Source organism: Mizuhopecten yessoensis, unplaced genomic scaffold (assembly GCF_002113885.1).
Source record: "Mizuhopecten yessoensis strain PY_sf001 unplaced genomic scaffold, ASM211388v2 scaffold716327, whole genome shotgun sequence".
NCBI classification, from domain to species: domain Eukaryota; kingdom Metazoa; phylum Mollusca; class Bivalvia; order Pectinida; family Pectinidae; genus Mizuhopecten; species Mizuhopecten yessoensis.
Genome location: NW_018480061.1, coordinates 724,586 through 750,285, shown reverse-complemented (window position 1 = coordinate 750,285; position 25,700 = coordinate 724,586). Strand labels below are relative to the sequence as shown.

General features: G+C 37.7%; 1 protein-coding gene across 2 annotated transcripts; it reads right to left on the bottom strand.

Moving 5' to 3' along the window:
* Positions 1-1,577: 1,577 nt before the first annotated feature.
* Positions 1,578-22,814, bottom strand: LOC110443128 (gamma-aminobutyric acid receptor subunit rho-3-like). 2 transcript variants are annotated; one of them, XM_021487131.1, is made up of 11 exons: positions 22,728-22,814; positions 17,340-17,450; positions 11,696-11,818; positions 10,002-10,196; positions 9,186-9,332; positions 8,548-8,661; positions 5,867-6,022; positions 5,073-5,252; positions 3,900-3,947; positions 2,365-2,433; positions 1,578-1,786 (listed from the first exon to the last, which is right to left on the bottom strand). In XM_021487131.1, exons 2-11 carry the CDS (start codon positions 17,373-17,375, stop codon positions 1,694-1,696), a joined length of 1,161 nt encoding a protein of 386 aa, XP_021342806.1. In that variant the 5' UTR covers positions 17,376-17,450; positions 22,728-22,814; the 3' UTR covers positions 1,578-1,693. The 2 variants fall into 2 exon arrangements, with proteins under 2 accessions (XP_021342806.1, XP_021342805.1); XM_021487130.1 differs by lacking the exon at positions 22,728-22,814 and adding an exon at positions 22,511-22,704.
* Between the last annotated feature and the right edge of the window lie 2,886 nt (positions 22,815-25,700).

Sequence of the window (25,700 nt, the reverse complement as noted above, 5' to 3'; positions counted from 1 at the left end):
CTTTTCTTGTTTGTTATTAGTTGTGTACCTGGACATTTCCGGGGATGGGGGGGGGGGGGCTATATAGTCATGTCCCGCCTCGTCCCAATCCATTCTCATGACTGCTGGACTGACTTCATTACTTAACTTATATTCATAAAAGTCTATGCTAAGGTCAGAGGTCAAGTATGAGGAAACATCATTCGTGTCTTACAGACGTTACAGGTTTCTACTATTATGCATATTTCACAGGTCTACATGTAGGTTATTGTCCTACCTGGGTCCTTACTTCAGGACAAGCAAACATTCAAATCTATGCGATTTAACCTAGAGGAGAGCATGAAAATCCTGTTTACTAGCTTACAGCTACGTGAGGGTGAGGGCGAGTATTGCTGAGAGACGGAGCCAATGTTTGAAAATAAATGCAGTATTATATCTGATCAGAATATTTTCTCATAGTTGCTTTATTATCCAGGTGAGTGATACAGGCCCTCTGAGCCTCTTGTTTAATTTTAGTATGCTTTGTCAGGAACTTAGTTAACTGTCAGCAGATCTAGAGATATAATTTTCCAGAATTTCCAACTTTATGCAATAACAAACATTTCAAAAACACAGTCCCTATCTGATACAACAATATCGAGGTATCCGCAACGATTGTTGCTCAGTGTTGTTATGGGAGATATGCGGCCCTTAACGGCTCTCCAATATCCCCAACAAACACTCCCTCGTCAAATCTGTGGTATGCACGTAAACCTTGCAGAAACCATGCTTACATTGTGGGGATATTTAAACTAATAAAATGGTATGCCTCTCTTTGAGAACCAATTTTTCGCTTACATATTGGACAAGGGCTGTTGGTGACAGGTATACGTGTGATATTTGAACGCTATGGTATAGAGACTGACGAACAGTTTTCTCTGTATGTTATGTTTAGTTACTTTAACTACAGCTGACCGAGATCATCCCAGGAACAATCTTAATCCCAGACCCCATGGAGACAGAGGGCTGGGACTAAACCGAGATAATACAAATATGTTATTGTTTTCTAATAAATGCAATAACTCCAACACTACGATACATTTTTAATTGACATTATTTAATTCAATAACAGATACTCTGTACATTCAAATGTATACAAAAATAGTAAATGGTAATATCACAGATGTAGCTTTATAATACATGACATGCTATGATTAACACCAAGCTGTGGAATCGAATATCACAGGGTTGTTTACAGATAACCTTCAGCTCGAGGTTGTGATCACATGAACCGGAGGATATATATGGATATAACCCGAGGTGTTCAGAGTAATATTACAGATTTTATATCAACTTTGGGTAAACATGCCACTCCAATGTTGGTATTTTACCTAACATCATTGGGGTGGCATTTTTGCCGACAGTTGATCTTAATCTGTAATATTACTCTGAACACCTCGGCTCAGGTTCAGATATAGCTAAAATCTCAGGTCCCTGTGGTACTGATGAGGTGAGAAAGACCGTTTGTTTTGATTCTTCATAGTTCTAGCCGATTTAGTGCTGTATTTCACACTCCTACACCATCAGCAGTTCACAATAATAACAGTGATTTTCTTGTTTGCCATTAAACGAATAGATACAAACAAAATTGATATGTTCGTTGTCTGCAGCCGTCTTTCACTGCTCTGGTAAAAGAAGGTCAAGGTCACGGTCACCGGAAGTGATTTCCTCCACGTTACATGTCGTCTTTATCCACCATGAGAAATGTGACGTCGGGTTCCGGTTCTGGTACAATAACTGCCCGAACACGTGACATCCGGATGGGTCTCTGAGAACGACAGTAGCTATAGGTCACCGACATATTTATATATACACTGCAGTTTTAATACTACATAAGGCAACGAAGAACTATGCTTATCAGTTTCGAAATAGTTTGAAAACCCACTATGTTGCAGTTTCTGTATGACCAGAATTGAACTAATTATATAAGCTGCATGGCAGTTTCAAATAGCTATACAAACACATTTTTTACTGTAAATATCCCATAGAGTGCTTTGTCTTTTGTGCATGCAGTTTTGTATAGACACATGATAACATATTTACATGATGGCATGTATAGTTTGTGGCATGAAAATATATTTCAAATTAAGATTTTGTGAGATATTAGATATATTCAGTAAATAACTACTAGAGGGTTTACCTCTGTATGATGTCTGTTTGTAGCATCATAAATTGAGAGTACATCTCTTTCGAAAGATGCTTGCCATTTTGTTAGATATATTTCGCATTTTAACGACGTGCTTGACTATACAATATATATAAAGTTTAAAGCCGAAAGGTAAAATATGTTTAATTGCACACTAGAATGACTTGTCTGAAATCGTATAAACTGTAAAACAGACCTACCCGTTTGTGTCGTTTGTTTTGCTGCCGATTGCTCTTCCACGTGCTTCCAAGAAGTTTCAGCGCCTTTTCCTAGAAAATAACAATACAGATGTGACCAACAGAACAAAGGGACGTCTGACAGTTTCAGACTGATAACAATAAAATCCAACAGAATGCAAAGTTTAAAAAAGATTAATTAAAGAAAACAAAAATATCAACCATGGCTCCGCCTCCATCTACGCAAATGTATACACAGAGTTCACTCACTGTAAGGAACGATTACTCTGTATAGAGGTCACGGTGTTAATTTGAACGAGCTGAAAAGGAGACGTATATTGACGTATCCAACCTTGATGTTTTGAAGAGAGGTGACGTTTTTTGATAGCCTAGTGTAGTCAGCCCGGCGTCGGCTCCCACCTTCCGAGGTTAAAGTTTTTTTTCAGACAGTGTTGGATCATCACATTCAATACATAGTTGTCTATTAAGAGGTTAAAGCATTCTTATCGAATGTAAGCAATGTGCCAGACCATATTTTCATATTCGAGGGGACAAAAGCAGCTTAATTGGACTTTGTTAAAGTTTTGAGGCAAGTTTATTTTTGTGAAGTGTTGGATAACCATTATCAATAGGCTGTTGTCTATAATAAGGTTGGATAATTCATATGGAGTGTAAGCAATGTACTGAATTATATTTCATTATTCTAGCGGCCAAAACTGGTTAGTTGGACTTGGTTAAAGTTTTTGGGCAATTTTTTTTGTGCAGTGTTGGATCGGTCACCATGATCAATACGCTGTTGACTATTTCACGTTGGCGGGTTATCTCTTCTTACATGTTGAGGTACAGCAAAACCTTTGTTATATTACCATCATTTGTTCAAAGAAATGTTGGCCTTATAAATGGGTTTGGCGATAAATTGAGTCAAATGTATAAGGCATTATTAAGAAAAACATAATTAATGGACCTGAAAATGTGTTGGCGGTAAGCGAGGTGGTAAATGAAATGACGGGCATTATATCAAGGTTTTACTGTACATTTGTTTCTATTGATTTTTGCTATATCTTACAACATATATCACCAATAGGCGAGCTATGCTGTTTTCCAACATCTCTTGTTTTTTAGGTTATATTATCTAAGACCAGTTTTATATGGGTTTTTTTGGCAAAGATTCATCCTGTCTAAACATCACTTTTAATCCTAAAAAACAAAAATAACTGCCGTATGATCGTAAAAATCCCAACAACACAATACCAGCTCTTTCTAAAATATAGATTACGTATACTCAGAACAACATAGCCTGTCGGGTTGATCTTTACGTGGACTAGTCATATCGGACTTTTACATTTAGGTATGTCCGCATCCGTTCCTTGTTCGTCGTATTGGTGTTTTACGTCCTATTGGCAACTATGGTCATTTCAGGACGTGCCAGGTTTTGGTGGTGTAGGAAAGCAGGTGTTCCCGGAGGAAAAACACCGACCTATGGCCAGTACCTGGCGTCTGTAATTAAAACGGCACAGGACGTTAAGCCGGCGATCATCATGGTTTACCTTGATACGTACCTCGTATTTCACTTCCTTTGCTCTCACTTCTTTTTGTCTCAGTAAATACTGGAAAAAGGCAGAAAATTGTTGATTAATTTGTAAAATACTATCCATCATATGTCGCTGTTTTCACGATTACCGACGTCAGAGTAGTAAAATCTTACTTTTATTTTTTCTAAGTATACAGACAAACGGTTTATTTATCCTTCCCAAAACAAACTTGTCTTATCTTTTACTGCAGAGCAAATGTAAACATTTAGACTATAGTTGAAAGTTTATCAATGCGATACCAAAAGCGTATACCTTTCATAGTGGTATGCATCTTTTTTTATTTGAACCCCCGGACATACCTGTACAGTGTGGAATTCCCCGTATATACCTGTACAGCAAGGAATCCCCGAACATACATGGACAGTGAGGAATTCCCCGTACATACCAGTACAGTGAGGATTTTCCCGTACATACATGTACAGCAACGAATCCCCGCACATACCTGTACAGTGATGAATCCCCCGTACATACATTTACAGTGAGGAATCCCCCGTACATACATGTACAGTGAGGAATCCCCCGTACATACCTGTACAGCGAGGAAATATCTGTACATACCTGTACAGTAAGGAATCCCCCGTACATACATTTACAGCGAGGAAATATCTGCACATACCTATACAGTGAGGAATCCCCCGTACATACATGTACAGTGAGGAATCCCCCGCACATACATATACAGCGAGGAAATAGCTGTACATACCTGTACAGTGAGGAATTCCCCTACATACCTGTACAGTGAGGAATTCCCGTACATACCTGTACAGTGAGGAATCCCCCGTACATACATGTACAGCGAGGAAATATCTGTACAAAACTGTACAGTGAGGAATCCCCCGTACATACCTGTACAGTGAGGAATCCCCCGTACATACATGTACAGTGAGGAATCCCCCGTACATACCTGTACAGCGAGGAAATATCTGTACATACCTGTACAGTGAGGAATCCCCCGCACATACCTGTACAGCGAGGAAATATCTGTACATACCTGTACAGTGAGGAATCCCCCGTACATACATGTACAGTGAGGAATCCCCCGTACATACATATACAGCGAGGAAATACCTGTACATACCTGTACAGTGAGGAATCCCCCGTACATACATGTACAGCGAGGAAATATATGTACATACATACCTGTACAGCTATGAATCCCCCGTACATGGTGTGGAAAAGGATGAAGACGATGACGAATGACATGAACGCCCAGAAGTCCAATAAAGCACCAAGTGTGACGTCATAGGTAAATCTCGAGATGACTGCGTGCCATATACAAACTACGTATGTAAACAGCAATCCAAATAAAACGTATCTGTCCTGTAAGTAAAATCCAACCATTGCTTATAAACAGATTTACTCATGTGTGAAAGCTATGTCAAATGTTAAACTCTAATTTATTACAGCTACTTTGTTGTGTTTTTAGTTTCCTTGATTTCATAGGTAGTCTTCATCAAAGAATTCATAGGTCCACGAAGTAATTACAAGTTTGTTATGAAGCAATTCTCTGTTAAGGTGGGAACTCGTTGTCGGGAAATGTAGGCCTCACAAAAATATTTGATTACACAGTAATAGGGCTTTGCAGTTTAGAAAGCAATTTCGTGTGTCAATTTGGTCAACTGATGGTGGTAAAGACTTCTAGCTATAGGAAGTCAAGAAATATAATTTTTCTACTACAAAACATCACCTATCACCTGAACTATAGAAACGTATATTTCGTTTTTAAAAAAAGTAAATGTGTGTAGAAAAGTTCATATACAGGTATATACGTGATATACGCTTTCTATGCGAATAGTTTGTGGGTTGTGTTATATACAACGTTTATTTGCGCAGTATGCAACTGGTTTGTGATCTGTACGTACACATTTGTTTTTGTATATGCAGTACGTAATATCTTTGTGTATAGTACGTACGGGCTTACGAGAATTACCTACCAGGTGTGTGTAGTAAGAGATCTTGGGAATGTTGGCACTCGCTACGGACTTAAAAGTCACACTGGTCAACATGAGTGTGATGGACAGCTGGAGACGATTCTGAGGCAGTGACCGGTCCACGGCGAACGTCGCCAGCGAAATCGAGCTGATCAAAGTCTGTAAGATAGGAAAGAAAGTGTATAGTCTATAAACCTGCTGCGCCATCTCCACAATTCCACAGAGGTGTGTTTTCTTACGTTTTCTGCATCCATGAAATATGACAAAACTAATGCTCCGTATGCGCCACCTTTCGATGATACAAGAAGACTAGTTTGATCGTTTGATGTACGAGGCACGGTCGTCTAGTTTTAGGACGTCGGGCTCGTGACCGAAGGGTTGCTAGTTAGAGTTACGGCATGGCACGGCACTGTGTTGTATATTTGAGCAAGATACTTTACTCCGTTTGTTCCAGTCTACTCGGCTGAAAATGAGTACGTGGTTGTGCAGTGCTAGAATTGTTGAATGCTAGCTGTGTGCGCCGAAATGGCAGCACCGGCTGTATGCTCCCCATGGAGTTGAGAAGATAATGGCTAGTTGCAAAGGCCCTATAACCACGGATAATGATTTGTGAACCGCTTTGAGACGAACTTTGACGTATGTTCTGATAAGGCGGTATATAAGAACATCATAGTATTATTTATTATAATGTACATTAAAAGAATCGTGCGGCGTTGTAACGGTAGAATTGACTGTCTTTGAAACAGTGTGTCCTTTCCTTATATCTTTAAATAACATGTATCAGCCTAGCAATTGGTCAGTGTCTTAACCTGCAACCAATTAAATAGCTAGCTGCCTGCCTTCGATTTTGTCAAGTAATATTTCATAGGTGCAGAAAACGTAGGTTAGCGCAACCCCTTGAACTTCCAGGATGTTGCTGCTCTGTTGCGATAGATGTATATACTTGTACGTGTATGCAGATGTTACAGTCTGTGTTTTAACGACATGAGTCGAGTCCAAATTTTATCTGAAACACTTTTTAACAAGGACGAAAGTTGAGATCAACACTCATGGTCAAATGTATAAGTTAATGATCCGACGTCAAATACCAGAAGCTGCATATGTAGCCGACTAAAGTTGACTGGCGTTACCCGTCTATGAACCGTGATAAGGCGACATGTATAATGTCAGCAGCTGATGACTAGAACATTATCATTACATCGAAATGTTAAATAATGACTGTCAAAATTTAATAGACTGGTGTTAGTTAAACCAGATGAAAACAAACCCTGATAAATTCCAGGCCATTTGTATAGGGAAACGTTCGGTAGATGCTATACAGTCTTTTAGTATTGGCGAAAACGATATTGTTCCTGACAGTGTGGTCAAACTTTTAGGTGTGCACTTGGATTAATTTTTAAAATTTGAAGCTCATATCTCTGAAATTTGTAGGAAAGCCTCAAGGCAATTGTCCATTTTAATGCGAATTGGGAGTTTTTTAACCAAACAAGGTACACTTGTAATTTATAATTCTTTTATTGTTTCAGATTTTAACTACTGTCCTTTAGTCTGGCACTCTTGTTCCACGAAGAGTGTCAGAAAGCTAGAAAAGATACAAAGAAGAGCTTTAATGTTTATACATAATGATCACAATTCATCCTTACTCAGTATTACCAACAGCGACAGGCTTCATGTAAGACGTCTGAAGGAAATGGTTTGTGAGGTTTTTAAAATTATAAACAAAATTTCTCCTGAATATATTCATAATCTTGTAAATATTAAGATGTCTAATTATGACTTCAGGAACGAAAATACTGCAGAGGTGCCCAGGGTCAACACAGTGAAGTATGGACATAAATCGTTTGCTTTTGAGGCCGCCCGGGTGTGGAACAGTCTCCCAAATGACTTCCGAAAAGTTGAAAAAATCAAAGAATTCAGGAGGCTGGTCCATTCCTGGGATGGCCCCATCTGCCTTTGCAATATCTGCAAAGAGTGATACTTCATACTGTGCCCTGGTTACCTCTGCCACCGGACATTTTGGATTATGTGATACTTTTATTGTCTTATTTCATTTCTGATATGATTTAATTATATTCTATATTTTTGCAGCATCTTATTGGTATTTTACTCTAAAATATATTTTTCTACAAAACTGAAATTGATTTCTGTATAATAGTGACTATATTCTGTCAATTTTTATTCTTTGCTATATTAGCATGTATGTATATTCCACTTCATAGTGTATTCATTCACTATTAACTATGTCTTTTATTTACTTATTATGAATACTACTTACCTGTGATCAAATTTAATGCTTTTCTTATATTAACACTATTTTTAAATATATCTATTCTTTTCTATATTTATTGTTCCAAAAGGGTCATATCCCGGGGGCATTTGTAGGTAGGGGAGTCTCAATCACTTAGAAAACCTGGGATATGGATACTTTCTTTTTCTGTGATGATTATTACTGTTTTTTATTAATATATGCGATTATCTCCCTTTACTTGTAATATAATATGTTATTGTTATTTTACATATGTTTATCGCAATAATAGCTCTCAAGAGCTAATGTTCCTTGTTTACCTGTATGCGACGTTAAATAAAGTTACTTGTATCTTGTATCAAAAGTGAAACATCAGTTTACCTTTAATTGGCGACAACACCTAGCGATGATCTGATGTCATGGTTCAAAGTTCGCCTACCATTATAAGGATAACATTCCAGGCAAAAAATCCTGCCCGCCGCACGGCACAACAGCCCACCACGAGCCACGGGAACTGGATGTGCTTCTTGGCAGAGAACTCTTTCGTCGACACCTGGTGAAGGGCCAATAAAACACTGGATTACACGTTAGTGACATTACATCAATAACACTAACCGACGTCATGTCTCCTCTAACGACGTCTGATAACCTTTAACGTTACCAATACAATACAGGGAATATAACATTAATCAAGATAACGACACAATCTCGTCGCACTCATTGACCTTTCTTTCTATACCACCATGAATTTTACTTTGTTTAGTTTTGAAGGTTTCACGTCCTATAAACGGCTGGTGTTCAGTAAGTTTACACGTTTTGTGGGTTTAGGTGGATTTTCAACAAATATGCCCTCCACAATGATGAAATATACGTACATACATACACAGCGATAAATACCGTGCATACTTGTACAGCGAGGAAAACAGTACAAAATATTAGGTCCCTATGTCCCGTTGCGTTATTTCACTGAAATACAGGCACACAACATAGGTATTCGAAGCCAACACTTTCCACATAGAAGGGACTGATAAAGAACTACGTATATCTCCCCTCCCCCACCCCACATACGGGACTTACCTCCTGGACGGACTCGACATAGTCGTATAAGAACCACTCCTGCTCGTCCACGAAGCACGTGACGTTGATGGCGCTGATTTCTTTGTTGTCCTCGTGAATAGCAACCTTACTATCCGGAAGCTCTGACGTGATCTGCAGGCTCAGGCTCTGGGGTCAGAACGAGACTTAATATTAGTGGACATTTTATTTTTGACGCAGAAGGGGGCACTCAAAGCAATGACTCAGTGGCTATACATTGCCAGCGAAAGCAGTTTCCCCAAACCCCGACGGATAAATTCATGCTTAAAACTCAACAAATTCAGCGTATTAAAACGCTTCATTTTAAAGTGCCGTCTCCCTGAAATGTCATAGCCTGAGCTCTCCATTTGACATCATACTGACGACTGGCTAACAAGTTCTCACCGGTACGGAACGTTTAACATGGATCAGTTAGACTTTGTCAGGGGAGGGAACTAATTTACACCTGAAATTTCATAATGAACTATTCCAACCTTTCGATTAGAGAGTTTAAATGTGTCTTTACGGGTGAAAGAGTCAATCCATAAACTATAAAGTGACAGAAATAATGGACTCCCGGTCAGAACGAGGCAAAATGCCCGTATGTGACTGCGATTGCCAATGATGAATGGGACGATGTAGAGAGATAAGATGATAAGACATCGTTGATGATCCAGTAAAGGTATTCTGGACTATGGGTATATTTGTCTGTACACAAATACAATGTAACAAAATAGTCCACCCAACAGCTCCCACCCAGACATCTAACATTTTACCACATACGATGTATAATACAAACGCCAGCTCCATTCAGTCTACCTGGTAATCGAAGGGGAAATCCATCAGTTCTAGTTTCTCCGAGAAATGTCCCTTAATGCGACGTTTCTCCACCACGTACGCCGCGCCTCCCTTGTCGTGGACAAGCTCCCGCCACGTGCGGTCTTTGGACGCATCCATGACGTTGTGGACGAGGAGGCGGGGACACCAAAACTGGGACAGGTCCTTTTCCGACACCTGACATACATACAAAGGGTTACCAGGGGTTACAGTGGAGAGGATCCGGCTACATCAAACTGTCTTGTTATCTTAATCACATACACATTGGCGTCAGTTTTAAGTTAGTGACGTCTTCCTAGTTATTATAAGCAAATAAAAAATAAATGTCACTGGGCTCAAAATTAGCATTTTAATATGATATACACAAACATGCTATATTTCTTCACAAAGTAGCAAAAAAGGAATATTAAAATTAATTTGACGTAAAGTAGATTCAGGGTTTTATAATAAAAACAATCTGGAAAATATGAGCCTTAACATTGTTACTTCTATTTCATTTGTGTTTAAAGTAAAGAGTATACGTCACCTAACACAATAAACCTGTTATTAATTCATTGTAAAAAAGTACCTACCGCTATACACTGTGCATTTCGAATTCGTGTTATTGATAAAAGTATACGCTTATTTATGCTTATTTTGTAGACATGTCACTTACATAGTAATGATCTTATATATTTGATTCTGGTACAATTGAGTTTGTACAAATGTATGCTACCTAAGTAACACACTATGTCAGTACTTTCTGCTGAGATGAGATTCATAAAGTGCCGTAACAGATTACATATGAGAAGTGTTTAACCTGTGTATCGCTCAGTTTGTTAGATGTATTACCACGTGTTGGTGTCCCTTACCGTTGTTGTTAGACCTCGCATCTCTTTATTGTTGCAGAGCTGTTTCATGTAACTAAGATTTATGTAACAAAATTAACTGTGGCTTTTATCAAGGGTATATCTAACCTTAAATCTTCTTTGAAAATCTTTTCATTAAACCCATTAACAATTTCGCGAAAAAAAATAATATCAGCATTGTTGTGTACCTTCCAAATCGTCCTTAACTAACAAGTAATTTGTTTACAAACATGTTTGACAGATTTCAAAGGTTGAAACTCTTTTATAAAGAAGATAGTATAATTGTTATGTAGCATGTAACTTTAATGTAGGTAGCCATGGTGTCACATCACACAACTTTACATGAAGTACGGCCCTGGGCAATTGTATGTTTACAACAAGTAGACCTGTGAAGCTACTTTGATTTCTTTAGCTAAAATTGCAGCCATTAGTTTCATTTTAGAAAATAGTTTCCCATTTGATACTTATTAGTTTTCGTTATCATCATTTTGGAAACTATAATAAGTAAAGAAATAAAACGTAGTCTAACAATAATGTATCATTACTTTAGTACGTCTATTCTACCATCCTGTTGTGTCTGTCTTACCGTTCTGTTGTGTTTGTCTTACTATCCTGTCGTGTTTGTCTGACTGTCATGTTGCGTCTGCTTTAACGTCCTGTTGCGTCTGTCTTACCGCACTGTTGCATCTGTCTTACCGTCCTATTGTGTTTGTCTTAACGTTCTAATGCGTCTGGCTTACTGTCCTGTTGTGTCTGTCTTACCGTCCTGTTGTGTCTGTCTTACCGTCCTGTTGCGTCTGTCTTACCGTCCTGTTGCGTCTGTCTTACCGTCGTGTTGTCCAGTTGAGACTCCCGCCATCTTGCCTGTATGAAAACATCTGCTGCGAAGTTCTCTTTGATCGTGTCTATCTCGCCCACCTTGAGGAACACCACCTTCACATACACATGTTTCTGTGAATACAAATCAGCAAATGGATATAAATATTATGTTATTCACTTGTGTTTACAATAAATGTGTGTTCTATACAACAGTGAAGCGACTACATGCTGTACATTCATGTTTTGCAAAGACTTAATTAATTTTCACTTAATTAGTGGTCTGACCTTACCACTTCGTATTCGATGCCCTCCTGTGTTATCTAATGTGTAAGCTGTTATGATAACTGCTGTGTTAGCTGTTATGAAAACTTCTGTGTAAGCTTTTATGATAACTGCTGTGTAAGCTTTTATGATAACTACTGTGTAAGCTGTTATGATAACTCCTGTGTAAGCTGTTCTGCTAATTTCTGTGTAAGCCCTCCACGGTAGCTTCCAGGGTAATTTCTACGTGACCCTACCATGACAATTTCTGTGTAAGCTGTAATGTTAACTCCTGTGTAAGCTGTTATGATAATTTCTGTGTAAGCTGTTATGATAACTGCTGTGTAAGCTTTTATGATAACTACTGTGTAAGCTGTTATCATAACAGCTTACACAGTAGTTATCATAAAAGCTTACACAGCAGTTATGATAACTGCTATAAAAGCTTTTATGATAACTTCTGTGTAAGCTGTTGTGATAACTTCTGTGTAAGCTGTTACGATAACTTCTGTGTAAGCTGTAATGTTAACTCCGGTGTAAGCTGTTATGATAACTCCTGTGTAAGCTGTTATGATAACTTATGTGTAAGCTGTTATGATAACTTCTGTGTAAGCTGTTATGATAACTTCTGTGTAAGCTGTTATGATAACTTCTGTGTAAGCTTTAATGATAACTGCTGTGTAAGCTTTTATGATAACTGCTGTGTAAGCTGTTATGATAACTTCTGTGTAAGCTTTTATGATGACTGCTGTGTAAGCTGTTATGATAACTTCTGTGAAAGCTTTTATGATAACTGCTGTGTAAGCTGTTATGATAACTGTTGTGTAAGCTATTATGATAACATTTGTGTTAGCTTTTATGATAACTACTGTGTAAGCTTTTATAATAACTTCCATCTAAGTTTTTATGATAACTTCTGTGTAAGTTGTTATGATAACTTCTGTGTAAGCTTTTATGATAACTGCTGTGTAAGATGTTATGATAACTTCTGTGTAAGCTGTTATGATAACTTCTGTGTAAGCTGTTGTGATAACTGCTGTGTTAGCTGTTATGAAAACTTCTGTGTAAGCTTTTATGCTAACTTCTGTGTAAGCTGTTATGCTAACTTCTGTGTAAGCTTTTATGATAACTGCTTTGTAAGCTGTTATGAAAACTTCTGTGTAATCTGTAATGATAACTGTTGTGTAAGTTGTTATGATAATTGTTGTGTAAGCTGTTATGATAACTGTTATGTTAGCTGTTATGATAACTTCTTTGTAAGTTGTTATGATAACTTCTGTGTAAGCTTTTATGATAACTGCTTTGTAAGCTGTTATGAAAACTTCTGTGTAATCTGTAATGATAACTGTTGTGTAAGTTGTTATGATAATTGTTGTGTAAGCTGTTATGATAACTGTTATGTAAGCTGTTATGATAACTTCTTTGTAAGTTGTTATGATAACTGCTGTGTCAGGTTTCATGATAACTGCTGTGTCAGGTTTCATGAAAACTTCTATGTAAGTTGTTTTGATAACTTCTATGTCAGGTTTCATGATAACTTCTATGTAAGCTGTTATGATAACTGTTATGTAAGCTGTTATGCTAACTTTTGTGTAAGTTTTTAAAATAACTTCTATGTCAGGTTTCATGATAACTTCTATGTAAGCTTTCCATCAAACATTTTAGATGTAACTATCATTTGTGTGTAATTCATCTATGGTAATATCAGTGTACCAGTTTAACTTATGCGTAAGCCTTCAATGAAGGCTACCATGCCAATTTCTATGTAAGCCCTCCGCGGTAACTTCCATGATAATTTCTACGTGACCCTACCATGACAATTTCTGTGTAAGCCCTCCACGGTAACTTCCATGATAATTTCTATGTGACCCTACCATGCCAATTTCTGTGTAAGCCCTCTACGGTAGCTTCCAGGATAATTTCTACGTGACCCTACCATGACAATTTCTGTGTAAGCCCTCCACGGTAGCTTCCAGGGTAATTTCTACGTGACCCTACCATGTCAATTTCTATGTAAGCCCTCCACGGTAACTTCCATGATAATTTCTACGTAACCCTACCATAACAATTTCTATGTAAGCCCTCCACGATAACTTCCATGATAATTTCTACGTGACCCTACCATGACAATTTCTATGTAATCCCTCCACGATAACTTCCAGGATAATTTCTACGTGACCCTACCATGACATTTGCTATGTAAGCCCCTATGATGTCCCACACGGATTGGTTTACAGACAACGAACAAAACTGTCAAGTTAAAGTTTGATGGTAGCTATAAATTCCATGTGTGCCATGTCGGGAAAGCGGTGTCGTTGATTTCTCTTTGATCTTCAAAAGTTCGAGGAAAGAAACTTTTTTTAAATGTGCTCAAGATTCAAACCTTTAGCCATCCTTAAATGACCAAAGCTGTTGATAGGACATTAAACAATACTAAACCAAACCAAACCAATCTGTTGTAATAGCCAGTATCGCCACTGAAAACGAAGTACCGACAGTTCAATGTGACCGGGCTGACTGCTGTGATTGTTGCCTTCGGCGTGGTATTTCATTGAGATAGCACTATAAAGTCGACATCAGATCCGCGCTATCACAAGGAGGCAAGTACATCAACATACCCTGTCTCATACACACATGCACGCATCCACAACACACATGGAGGCACGTCATTAAATGTAGAACCCTATCAGGGGGGGGGTGTATGAAGACTATCAATTGTACTTGATCACAATGTCTTGCTGTGTCTGGGTACTGTGCCCCGATCGTCCAAGTGAGAGGCAGATAACTTATTTTCACAACCGTGGAGTGTATCGATGTATACGTATTGTGGTGGTATTAGTGTGGTCAATACGAACGGACCACAGGGTATTGTAAACGCTTGGCTGGAAGATAACCTGAGATGCACTAGAAGGGCTATTATCCCTATACTGTAAATGTACGTTTAAAACCCATGGGATTGACTATATCATGGTTTCTGTCAACTGCTGGAGACATTTTTGTCTCGTCATATTGGTTTTGTATCTGGCAAATACCGTATTTGACCTAATAAAGGCGCATGTCTTAATAAGGGCGCCCTACCCTTTTTCTGAAAAAAGGAAACGCAACAGTATACTAGTTCGTAACCAGTCATAGTTCTCTACTGTTACATAAACGCGACATTTTTGTAAAACCTGTCGATTGTAAAGCTTTTTGTCGATAGTGCCTAGTCCGTCTTTGCGTATTGCAGAGTTTTCTTCTCTTTTGAGCAGGTATTGATTGTTACGTCATTGGTTTGTGAGAGTAACGTCATCAATTTTTGAGAAAACGACGTAATTTTCCCACTCAAAACAATGACGTAACAATCAATTCTTGCTCACAAGAGAAGATAACTCTGCAATACGCAAAGACGGAATTGAACTTATTACAAAGAATCAATGTCCATAATATCCTGTTAGATATTAGGAAACGCATATTAGTAATGTATTTCTGAACTGTTTCCGATAGCATTAGGTCTTGTCAATGTGTGAGCAGGTACACGTATAATCAACCATTTATCTTTTACAAATTCAGTCACTTGCGTCTTCCCTCATTCAGTCATATTCCTACAAAGTGTCCGGGAACCCTGCGTGTTACAAGTATGTGTCAGACACTGTTTCATACAGAATAACTGTCAATTTGCTACATAACAACGCACAGCATAAGACGAGCGATATAAAGTTACAATATCATTGTAATAGCCACTACAATTATAGGAGAGTAGTTGGGTCGCAATGGATAACGCACTAGCCTTTCACTAAAACGGCAGGAGTTCGATTCTCCGATTGGATGTGAAAAGGTACTTGGGGTCACCTCTGAGACATCATGGGTTTTTCTCCGGTTACGCCCGGTTTCCTTCCACAAAAAGACCTACCGAGGGCTTACTGTCGGGCCAATAGAAGTGATCAATATTATTGAAGAAAACTTGTTTCATCAAAGTTGTAAAAAAAATAGATTTAATCTAGCTGAAACGAATAACCCCTAGAGAAATAACAGAAAGCCGGCCCGAACCGCTAGTATTCAGTCCCCTTTTGGTCAAACGTTGAAGAACTTTTTGATGTCAAAAAGTATCAATGGATTCAAAGCAAAATTAATATTCAAAACACATCAATCTGATATGTTTTAACAAAACATACAGCAGTGAATGATATAAGATTTTCTTGATTTTGTTGTTCATATGTTAAAATTTCCTTAATCACTAGTTAAGGTCATTAGAGTGTATTGATAAACGGAAACAGGCAGTACATCCCTAGTTGAATAACCAATGTAGGGAGACAGCATCACAATTTCCGCAAATTCTAATGTTTAATATTAAACTGATGAATATTGTATGTTTATTATTGACATAACAGTGTGTTCTCTCAATATTAAAGTATTTCAAAGCAATCCAGGCATTAATTCAGGGGTTTTTTTTATCAATGAGTCGCATGTGTCCATTTTTCTGTACTTCAGGAAACCGGCTACCTATTTCACTACTGTCAAGTTTTTCAAGAACGATAACTCTAACCTGCAATTACTATGAGTATATGGTTTTATTATAAAATGTCAATTTTTATATCGTGTATAGAGAATTAATTTTACACAATTTCAGCATTTATAAAATTGATATAGGCCTGTAATCATAAAACCGTTCTTATGCACGGATATCGTGTTCTAACCAATGTTCTTTTTAACTAATTTATAACTTAAGTATGTTAAACAATAAAAATGTAAAATCAAAACATTTAAACAGTTTTTGGCTTGAAGTATTTTGATTTTTTTCCTCACTTCATTGACAACATACAATTTTATCGATAATTATTAAACAAAACAAAAAAATGGCTTGAGAATAAAATCCATGTTTGAGCATTAGAACGGTTTTATAAATACGGGCCCTGGAGTTCGGATTATCGGACTACACCGTATACGTAACTACAATCCGAGCTGTTTGTTCCGTGTTCGGATTACCGAGACTACACCGTATAAGTAACTTCAACCGGACCTGATTGTTACTTGTCCGGATTACTGGACTACACCGTATAAGTAGCTACAATCCGAGCTGATTGTTTCGTGTCCGGATTACCGAACAGCACCGTATACGTAACTTCAACCGGACCTGATTGTTACTTGTCCGGATTACCAGACTACACCGTATAAGTAACTACAATCCGAGCTGATTGTTTCGTGTCCGAATTACCGAACTGCACCTGCACCGTATAAGTAACTTCAACCGGACCTGATTGTTACTTGTCCGGATTACCAGACTACACCGTAAAAGTCAATACAATCTGAGGTGATAGTTCCGTGGCCGGATTACCGGACTACACCGTATAAGTAACTACAATCAGGGGATTGTTACGTGTCCGGATTACCGGATTACAATTATTGCGCGTCTTACCTTTTTATTGTTGAGTGGTGGTAGTTGGGAGTCCATGTCAGCTGTTAATTCCCCGCGTTAGTGTGGTAATCCACGTCAATCCATAGTATCGACCCTCAGCTTTAACTCCACCTGTATATAAGTACACTGTATGTGTATTCTGTATAAAACCTGTACTTCAAGGCCCGTATTAATGAAACCGTTCTCATGCTCAGAGTGAAATTCTGCGCAGAAGCCAAAGTTCTTGTTTAAGTGATAAATATTAACAAATAGTATTTAAAAAGGCAACTTGTTAATGACTTTGACAAAGAGAATTAAAGACGATATCAAATTTTTAATATTTAAACCTTGCCTTTTAACCGTGTCAACAGATTGAAGAGGGTAACACAAAGAGTAATTTTGAGCACAGAACCCATGACCAGGATGAGAAGTGTTTCACGATTACGGGTCCTGGGCCCGTATTTATGAAACTGTTCTCATGCTCAAGTATGGATTCTGTGCTCAAACCAGCTTGCTTGTAACTCGCTTAAATCTTGTAAAACGGTAATAACGTCAAGCGCAAACATTTTAAACAGCTTTCTGCCAAATGTCTCTCCAGGATTCTTCTAAATCACAGACAACATGTGGTTCTTCATTTATTTATCTCCGGAACAAGAAATTGGGCTTGAGCACAGAATCGGAGTTCGAGCATGAGAACGGTTTCATGATTCGGGCCCAGGTCGTTCGGGCCCAGGTCGTTCGGCCTTAAGTATACGTACGTATTGTCATAATCTATGTACATTGCGTTTTTTCCGCGTTCAACAGACTGGTTTAAAGCTAAAGATATTGTTATATTTCTATAGTATTACTCAACTGATATTTTGAGTTCGACGTTTACCATGCTTTAATATATTGCATGTATACTATATATTGTTATCACGTGGTTGCTTCGTGAAATCCACCAGCGTCATATACATGTTCCATATAAACTTGGGTTATTCGATCTACTGTGACATCACAGACTTCCAGATGATATATTGACGTCACAATGGAGAAAACTGAGGAAGACCAGAATGAGATTGAAAATTGTTTTCGTAATTTTCATAGATCGTGCGTTAAAATGATCTCAAATTCGTTTCTATTTCATACGAGATTTGTAATTCTACGGCTTTTTAACGTTTTAGCTTGTTAACAGCCATTTAAAGTGATTCTTTTAGACTCGTTTCGTGAACCCAACAGAAAGGTCTTTTAAGATACTAACGGACAAAATGTACGTTATAAATGTGATAGTAAATAACAGTAGAACATCGTGTCAGTTTACGTAAACTTTTTCCTGTAAATCACAGTAGAACATCGTGTCAGTTTACGTAAACTTATTCCTGTAAATGACAGTAGAACATCGTGTCAGTTTACGTTAACTTATTCCTGTAAATGACAGTAGAACATCGTGTCAGTTTACGTAAACTTATTCCTGTAAATCACAGTAGAACATCGTGTTAGTTTACGTAAACCTATTCCTGTAAATCACAGTACTCACAATACGTAGTATTTCAGTGTCAGATCATTTTTATTGCTAAGTACCCTTTGTTTCTTAGCGCCTTCTTTGGCCAAACCTCACTTCAGGCTTTACTGTATATGTTGATGGTCAGCAGCTTATATTATTATTAGTTAAAGGCACATTGTAAATGAAACGAAAACCCAAATTACACTAATTTTGTCAAATAAACTTGATGTAGTTTTATTAATGTTAGAGGTTGGAAGGAAAATGGCGATTCCTGTATAATTATTTAGTCACTGGTTCGGTATTTGACTATTTTGTAGCATTTTGGTGTTGTATTAAATTAAATTAAACTTATGTCCTGATATGTTAAGTATTAAGAAAAGAAATATAATACTGTATTTACACCGGTTACAGCCTTACTTACAGGTGGTCCCAGTAGATCTCAGGGTTACATAATAACTGGAACCAATGCGTAGATAACAAAGTACACTCTGTTAAACCTGAACTCGGGGAATGGTATTCTAGGTACATGTATATTAATGTACGATAGAGGTGCCGAGTCGAGGTTGTCCTTGCCCTTTTATCGATGGGTCATTCATACATTAACCATAGTAACGTTGTTGACTGAAACGTGAAGGCCAGCCTCAATGCTACAAGGCCAGCCTCAATGCTACATGGCCAGCCTCAATGCTAAAAGGCCAGCCTCAATGCTACAAGGCCAGCCACAATGCTACATGGCCAGCCTCAATGCTACAAGGCCAACCTCAATGCTACAAGGCCAGCCTCAATGCTAAAAGACCAGCCTCAATGCTACAAGGCCAGCCTTAATGCTACATGACCAGCCTCAATGCTACAAGGCCAGCCTTAATGCTACATGACCAGCCTCAATGCTACAAGGACAGCCTCAATGCTACATGACCAGCCTCAATGCTACAAGGCCAGCCTTAATGCTACAAGGCCAGCCTCAATGTTACAAGGCCAGCCTCAATGCTACAAGGCCAGCCCCAATGCTACAAGGCCAGCCTCAATGTTGCATGGCCAGCCTCAATGCTACAAGGCTAGCCTCAACGCTACATGGCCAGCCTCAATGTTACAAGGCCAGCCTCAATGCTACAAGGCCAGCCCCAATGCTACATGGCCAGCCTCAATGCTAAAAGGCCAGCCTCAATGCTACAAGGCCAGCCCCAATGCTACAAGGCCAGCCTCAATGCTACATGCCCAGCCTCAATGCTACAAGGCCAGCCTCAACGTTACATGGCCAGCCTCAATGCTACAAGGCCACCCTCAATGCTACATGGCCAGCCTCAATGCTACAAGGCCACCCTCAATGCTACATGGCCAGCCTCAATGCTAAAAGGCCAGCCTCAATGCTACAAGGCCAGCCTAAATGCTACAAGGCCAGCCTCAATGTTACATGGCCAGCGTCAATGCTACAAGGCTAGCCTCAATGCTACAGGGCCAGCCTCAATGCTACATGGCCAGCATCAATGCTAAATGGCCAGCCTCAATGCTACAAGGCCAGCGTCAATGCTACATGGCCAGCCTCAATGCTATAAGGCCAGCCTCAATGCTACATGGCCAGCCCCAATGCTACAGGGCCAGCCTCAATGCTACAAGGCCAGCCTAAATGCTACAAGGCCAGCCTCAATGCTACAAGGCCAGCCTCAATGTTACATGGCCAGCCTCAATGCTACAAGGCTAGCCTCAATGCTACATGGCCAGCCTCAATGCTACATGACCAGCCTCAATGCATATGTAGCATGTCATCAACCATTTACAATAAAACACTCGTTTTTCGATTGTGTCGACCTTCAGTCACCTCGAGAAAATTTCTATAATAACATTAATTTACATCATATATCTTTTTTCGAAAAAAACCCTGTCTCTTCAATGTTAGGTTATCTGAAAGCTGTTGGTTTTTTGAATAAAATATGAGTCACCATAGCCACTTTCAATGGTCAAGTTGGCGTTTATTTTGTACCTTTAAGTTTGTTTGATGTTTTTATTTTGCAATTGCTTTTGTCGACAATTTGTTGGCCCTAATGACCTATCCTGTGTTGATGGACCGTTAAGCATTAAATAATAGTATACTAGTATCAATAGCATCTATACAACGAACGTTGAGAGTCTATCACTGACTTAAGACTTAGTCGTAATGAACGAAGATAAAATATAAAATTTCCTATAGAAACAGGAAGATGGAATAGAGACCATCGCGAGGAAAGGTTATGTCCCCTATGTAATAACTGTGTTGGGGACGAATACCACTATTTATACCGATGTACTAATTATTTATTATTATTATTATTGTATATAATATATCTGTTGTAACTTTTAGACAACTGTATATACCAAATTATTATTATGTCAACCCAACTTATATTAAAATGAAAGGAATGTTCTCAATATGTAACACGGTACTTTTAACACAAGTAACTATATTAATGAAGCTTCTTAATATCTGAAATATGTTAACTCCAAGAACTTTTAAAATAGGTTGTTATTATATATATTGTATCATGTGTCATATTATGTGTGAACTATGTCCATTAATGAATACTGTGTAATATCTGACCTGTCGTTACGCACGTACATGTATACAATTCTTGACACGCGGTGTATACCCAAGATTTTTTTTAAGATTTTTATTTCACTCAGACACACATAAATGTGTGTAACAAGAGGTCATGTATATATAACATAGTTAGAGTGCATGACAGGCAAACGTTCTATATCATAGCATAGTACATAATAATATATATACGTGTAGTTACATACAAATAATTCAGTGTTCAACGTATATAAAATGTCACTAGCAAAAAAGAAAAAAATATTATAAAATAGAGACACTATAGTATTTTTGTTAATTTTTGAACAAATAAGCTTACACTTTTGAACAATTTCATATTAAAAATTGTGAACATTCCTTTCATTATATGTTGGTTTGGACTTGTATAATAATAGGCCGGAATATGTTTTTCCCTTATTTTGACTAAAGCATTGTTATTACAAGTATATAAGTACACAGTACACAGACTGGGCGTTGTGTCGTGTTTGTTTACAGGTATAATACATTCCGTCAACAACCTCGGCTAACAAACGTGTTCCTGTTAAATAATGTTGACAAATATTGTATAAACTTATGTCACCGACAAGTCATTTTACAAGTCCTTCAGGAATATTCTGGTCTGAGAAACAAATTACTATTTAAAACGACAATCTGCTGGTCGCGTTTTGTTACAGGTATACGTTAATTAAATGTAGTAACCACTTATAAACACGAACTGATCTATCGGATACAACTTGTTCTCATTCCCTCCCCACTCAGATTAAGATTTTTTCATTTACCAAAAGCCCTTTAGACTTATATTTACATGTAGTACTCAACCACTACATCCACTCCATTAGTAAACAAATTTATCTCATTCCTTACATTTAAAAGCAACTTCCGCATTGTTATTAGATTTCAACGTTTAATGACTATATCCCAATAACGTTCCGAACCCGAGTAACAAAAAAACACACACATTGTTTAAGCCGTACATATATTATGCTTTTCAATTTCTGTCGTGTTTCGGTTCCCACGTGTACATTTTCCTTAATATCGTCATATGAATTTATAACATTCAAACGATCAAATTGAAATAATCAACGCTGCACAAATATGTGAAAGGTTAACATTCTCGGTTATATTTCTTTGTGTAAAACTTACCCGTTTATAGTAGACGAAACCACTTTAGGGTGATTTACTGGACATCGACTAATAATCCAAAAAAAATATCAATTCAATCCAGATAATATCCCAGCACTGGAATAAAACGAGGCCTCGCTCGAGGAATTCAAATCGATGCAAATGCGTCCCTGTAAAAACTAACACCGCGAGAAGTTTACCTGTACCGCTATCACTTGGGCATACCTGTATAACATACCTGTATACAAAGGGGTAGGTTTAATGGGTTGATTTCCCGCGGCCATAAGCAGCTCGGGATAGAAAATCTATCGATTTCTGAATCAATCAACTTAACCCTGAAACTCAGTCGTCATCAATGTGTATATATAACTGAATATTCAACACGCATTTAAGTGCGTACACGATACGTTTTCTTTCATTTTCTCCTGGACTTCGCTTTCTGTCAGATGTATTGAATATAGATAACCGAGTAACTCGATTCCTATAGGTTGTGTGGACGTGTTCTGATGTATGGATGTATACAAGCCATGTTTTACGGATTCAGATTGACCTGTAAAACTACGCTATATGTATGAGCTGTGATTTATTATACAGTATTAATACATAGTTACAACGACCTAATTTATCCCGGGTACTTGCTAATAACGACGTCATATCTGAGTGCACTGGAAAGGTCTGTGGATAACCCTTGTTATCGGTCATTGATTATTTTTCTGGTGTGCGTTAAATAAAATAACTTTTCTTATAGGGAATTTATAACTGTAATACCACGTGTTCGTAACAAGCGTTATTGCGTTGATCCCGATTACTGGAATCCGTGTTTTATCGAGTGTTCTAAGTTAAGTTAGCTTTAAACCCCGCAAGATAACGGACACCTGGGCACAGATGTTCAATGCATGGTAAGCTTGATATGAACTTTATCTAGTATGTATTTAAAAATAAGCGAAATTCGAAATTAAAATTTAATAGTATCGCATGAAAAAAAACCAATAATATCTCACGAAAACAACAAGAAATCGAATTATGTCAATTTTTAGAGGTTTCTATAAAATCGGATTAATCTTTTTTGCAGTAACGACTAGTTAACCTGACCAGGCTTTCAACAACCTGGGTCAGGACCCAATTACAGGTGGAAGTCTAGTTCTATTAACGGTAAATAAGCGTAGATTTTGATTCTTAACAGTAGATATTGTTGCTATTTTCTATATAGTCTTATCTTACACTGCAATATGATAAAAAATAGTTATAAATAGCATGAATATCGCAGAATGATTTTGGCAACAGTATACATATACGTATTTTTTAATAATCTTACTTTGCCAAGAAGCAGGTTAAGTATACCCCGATGCCACTATATAGACAGATTACAGACAGAAACACAAATACCTGTGGGTAATTGAAGCATTCCTAATGATATATTTTTTTTGATATATGATTAAAACAGATCTACTATCGATAGCAGAACGATAGTATAATGAGGAACTGTATTTGACTTAAAAATCGCGGACTTGAGCAAGTCTGATACTTAAGGGGGAAGGACCCACTATATTGAAGCACCAGTCGTTTTACATAACTACTTTACATTACAAAATACTGAACTGTTCATGTCCTAGTTGTTTAGTTTTTTACTATCTGTAAACACTTAACCTTCTGATAACCCCATACATACTAAATTACATACAACTCATGTCAGGTTAAACACTTAACTCATTCACCCCTGAGGATACATTTGAACTCTTCCAATTCATAGGTTGAAATAGTTCATTATGAAGTGTCAATGGTGAATGAGTTAAGCTACACGTCTAAACATACCACGGAATTACAATAGGTGATTAACACTGTATTAAGTTAATTACTACACTGTGAAACGTCAACAAAGTGTATACACAAATACACGTACTAAAACTGTATAGTGTATTATGTGAAGTCAATGATGTGTACAGCACAGGGACATGATACTTTGTTTCAGTATAGATAGTCAATGATGTGTACAGCACAGGGACATGGTACTTTGTTACAGTATAGATAGTCAATGATGTGTACAGCACAGGGACATGGTACTTTGTTACAGTTTAGATAGTTTGGACATACACTGTTGTGTTAAGTGTAATGTTAGACGTTGCGGGGTTAATATCCACTTTTCGTTAAATGTCACATGCCATTTTAATGTTTCGAACTTTCGCAGTCACACTGCCATTTTCCCTCGTTTTCTGCACGAAAGTCTTATTATTATACTGCGTCCCTGTGTATAACCACGCATACTTATTACCATACATGAAATCGTTGTATGTGACATATCTCTGTATACCATTGTTTGTTAAAGGTGTCGAGATAAAATAGAAAAGTTTGAAAGTTTGAACGTTTTCACAAAGTTTACGTAAGCTTCAATCGAGGGGATTTTCCGATCGTAGCACGTGAACTCGACACAGATTGCTTAGTTAACTATTTTGAAAACCTAGCAACAATAATGTTATGCTGAGCCGAACACCATAAGTGTCATTGTAAACATTAATAAAACAAACTAAAATAAAGGATAAAGGTGTAAATCTACACACACAGGTAAGTATTAAGAGAACTAATCATTGACCTTACTATCACAAGTACTGGTAAAAACCATCTTCACCGAAATAGTAAAAGACCATTGACAAATTGATTTATTTCAAGTCATATTGAATTTGTCGAACATGTCCTACATCTTATTCGCATCTAAATCTGATTTTCATTTAGCAATTTCGTTGCAAGTTAGAATTTTATGTACCTGGCTACACTAGGTTTAAAATAAGAATTCATTGACCACTCCTTTTACACAGATTCCAACAAGACCAGGGAACCATAGAAATATAATGTTATTAAATGTAGAGTTTCCGCAATGGGGTTGACACAAGTATGTTGTAAAACGTTTGTTTGTGACTGTATATTAAAAAACAAATGATAATCAATATCTTGAAGAACAGAATCACCAAATATGACTCTTTCCAATCAAGTTATTTTCAATACCATTCAACGTAAGTCGACTGTAGCTGCTATTTTTGCCCCAAATATAGATCCACCATTATGCAGCTTTCAAAATAAAGTTCAAACTGCAACAACAAAAGTCGGTATTGCCCGGGAGCAAGAAAAGAAGTTTTTCAACCAATCTATAGTTTACGGCAAGTACCCAAACGTAACGTTATGTTTCTGTCAAAACACCAATCCGTCTGATCTATACAAG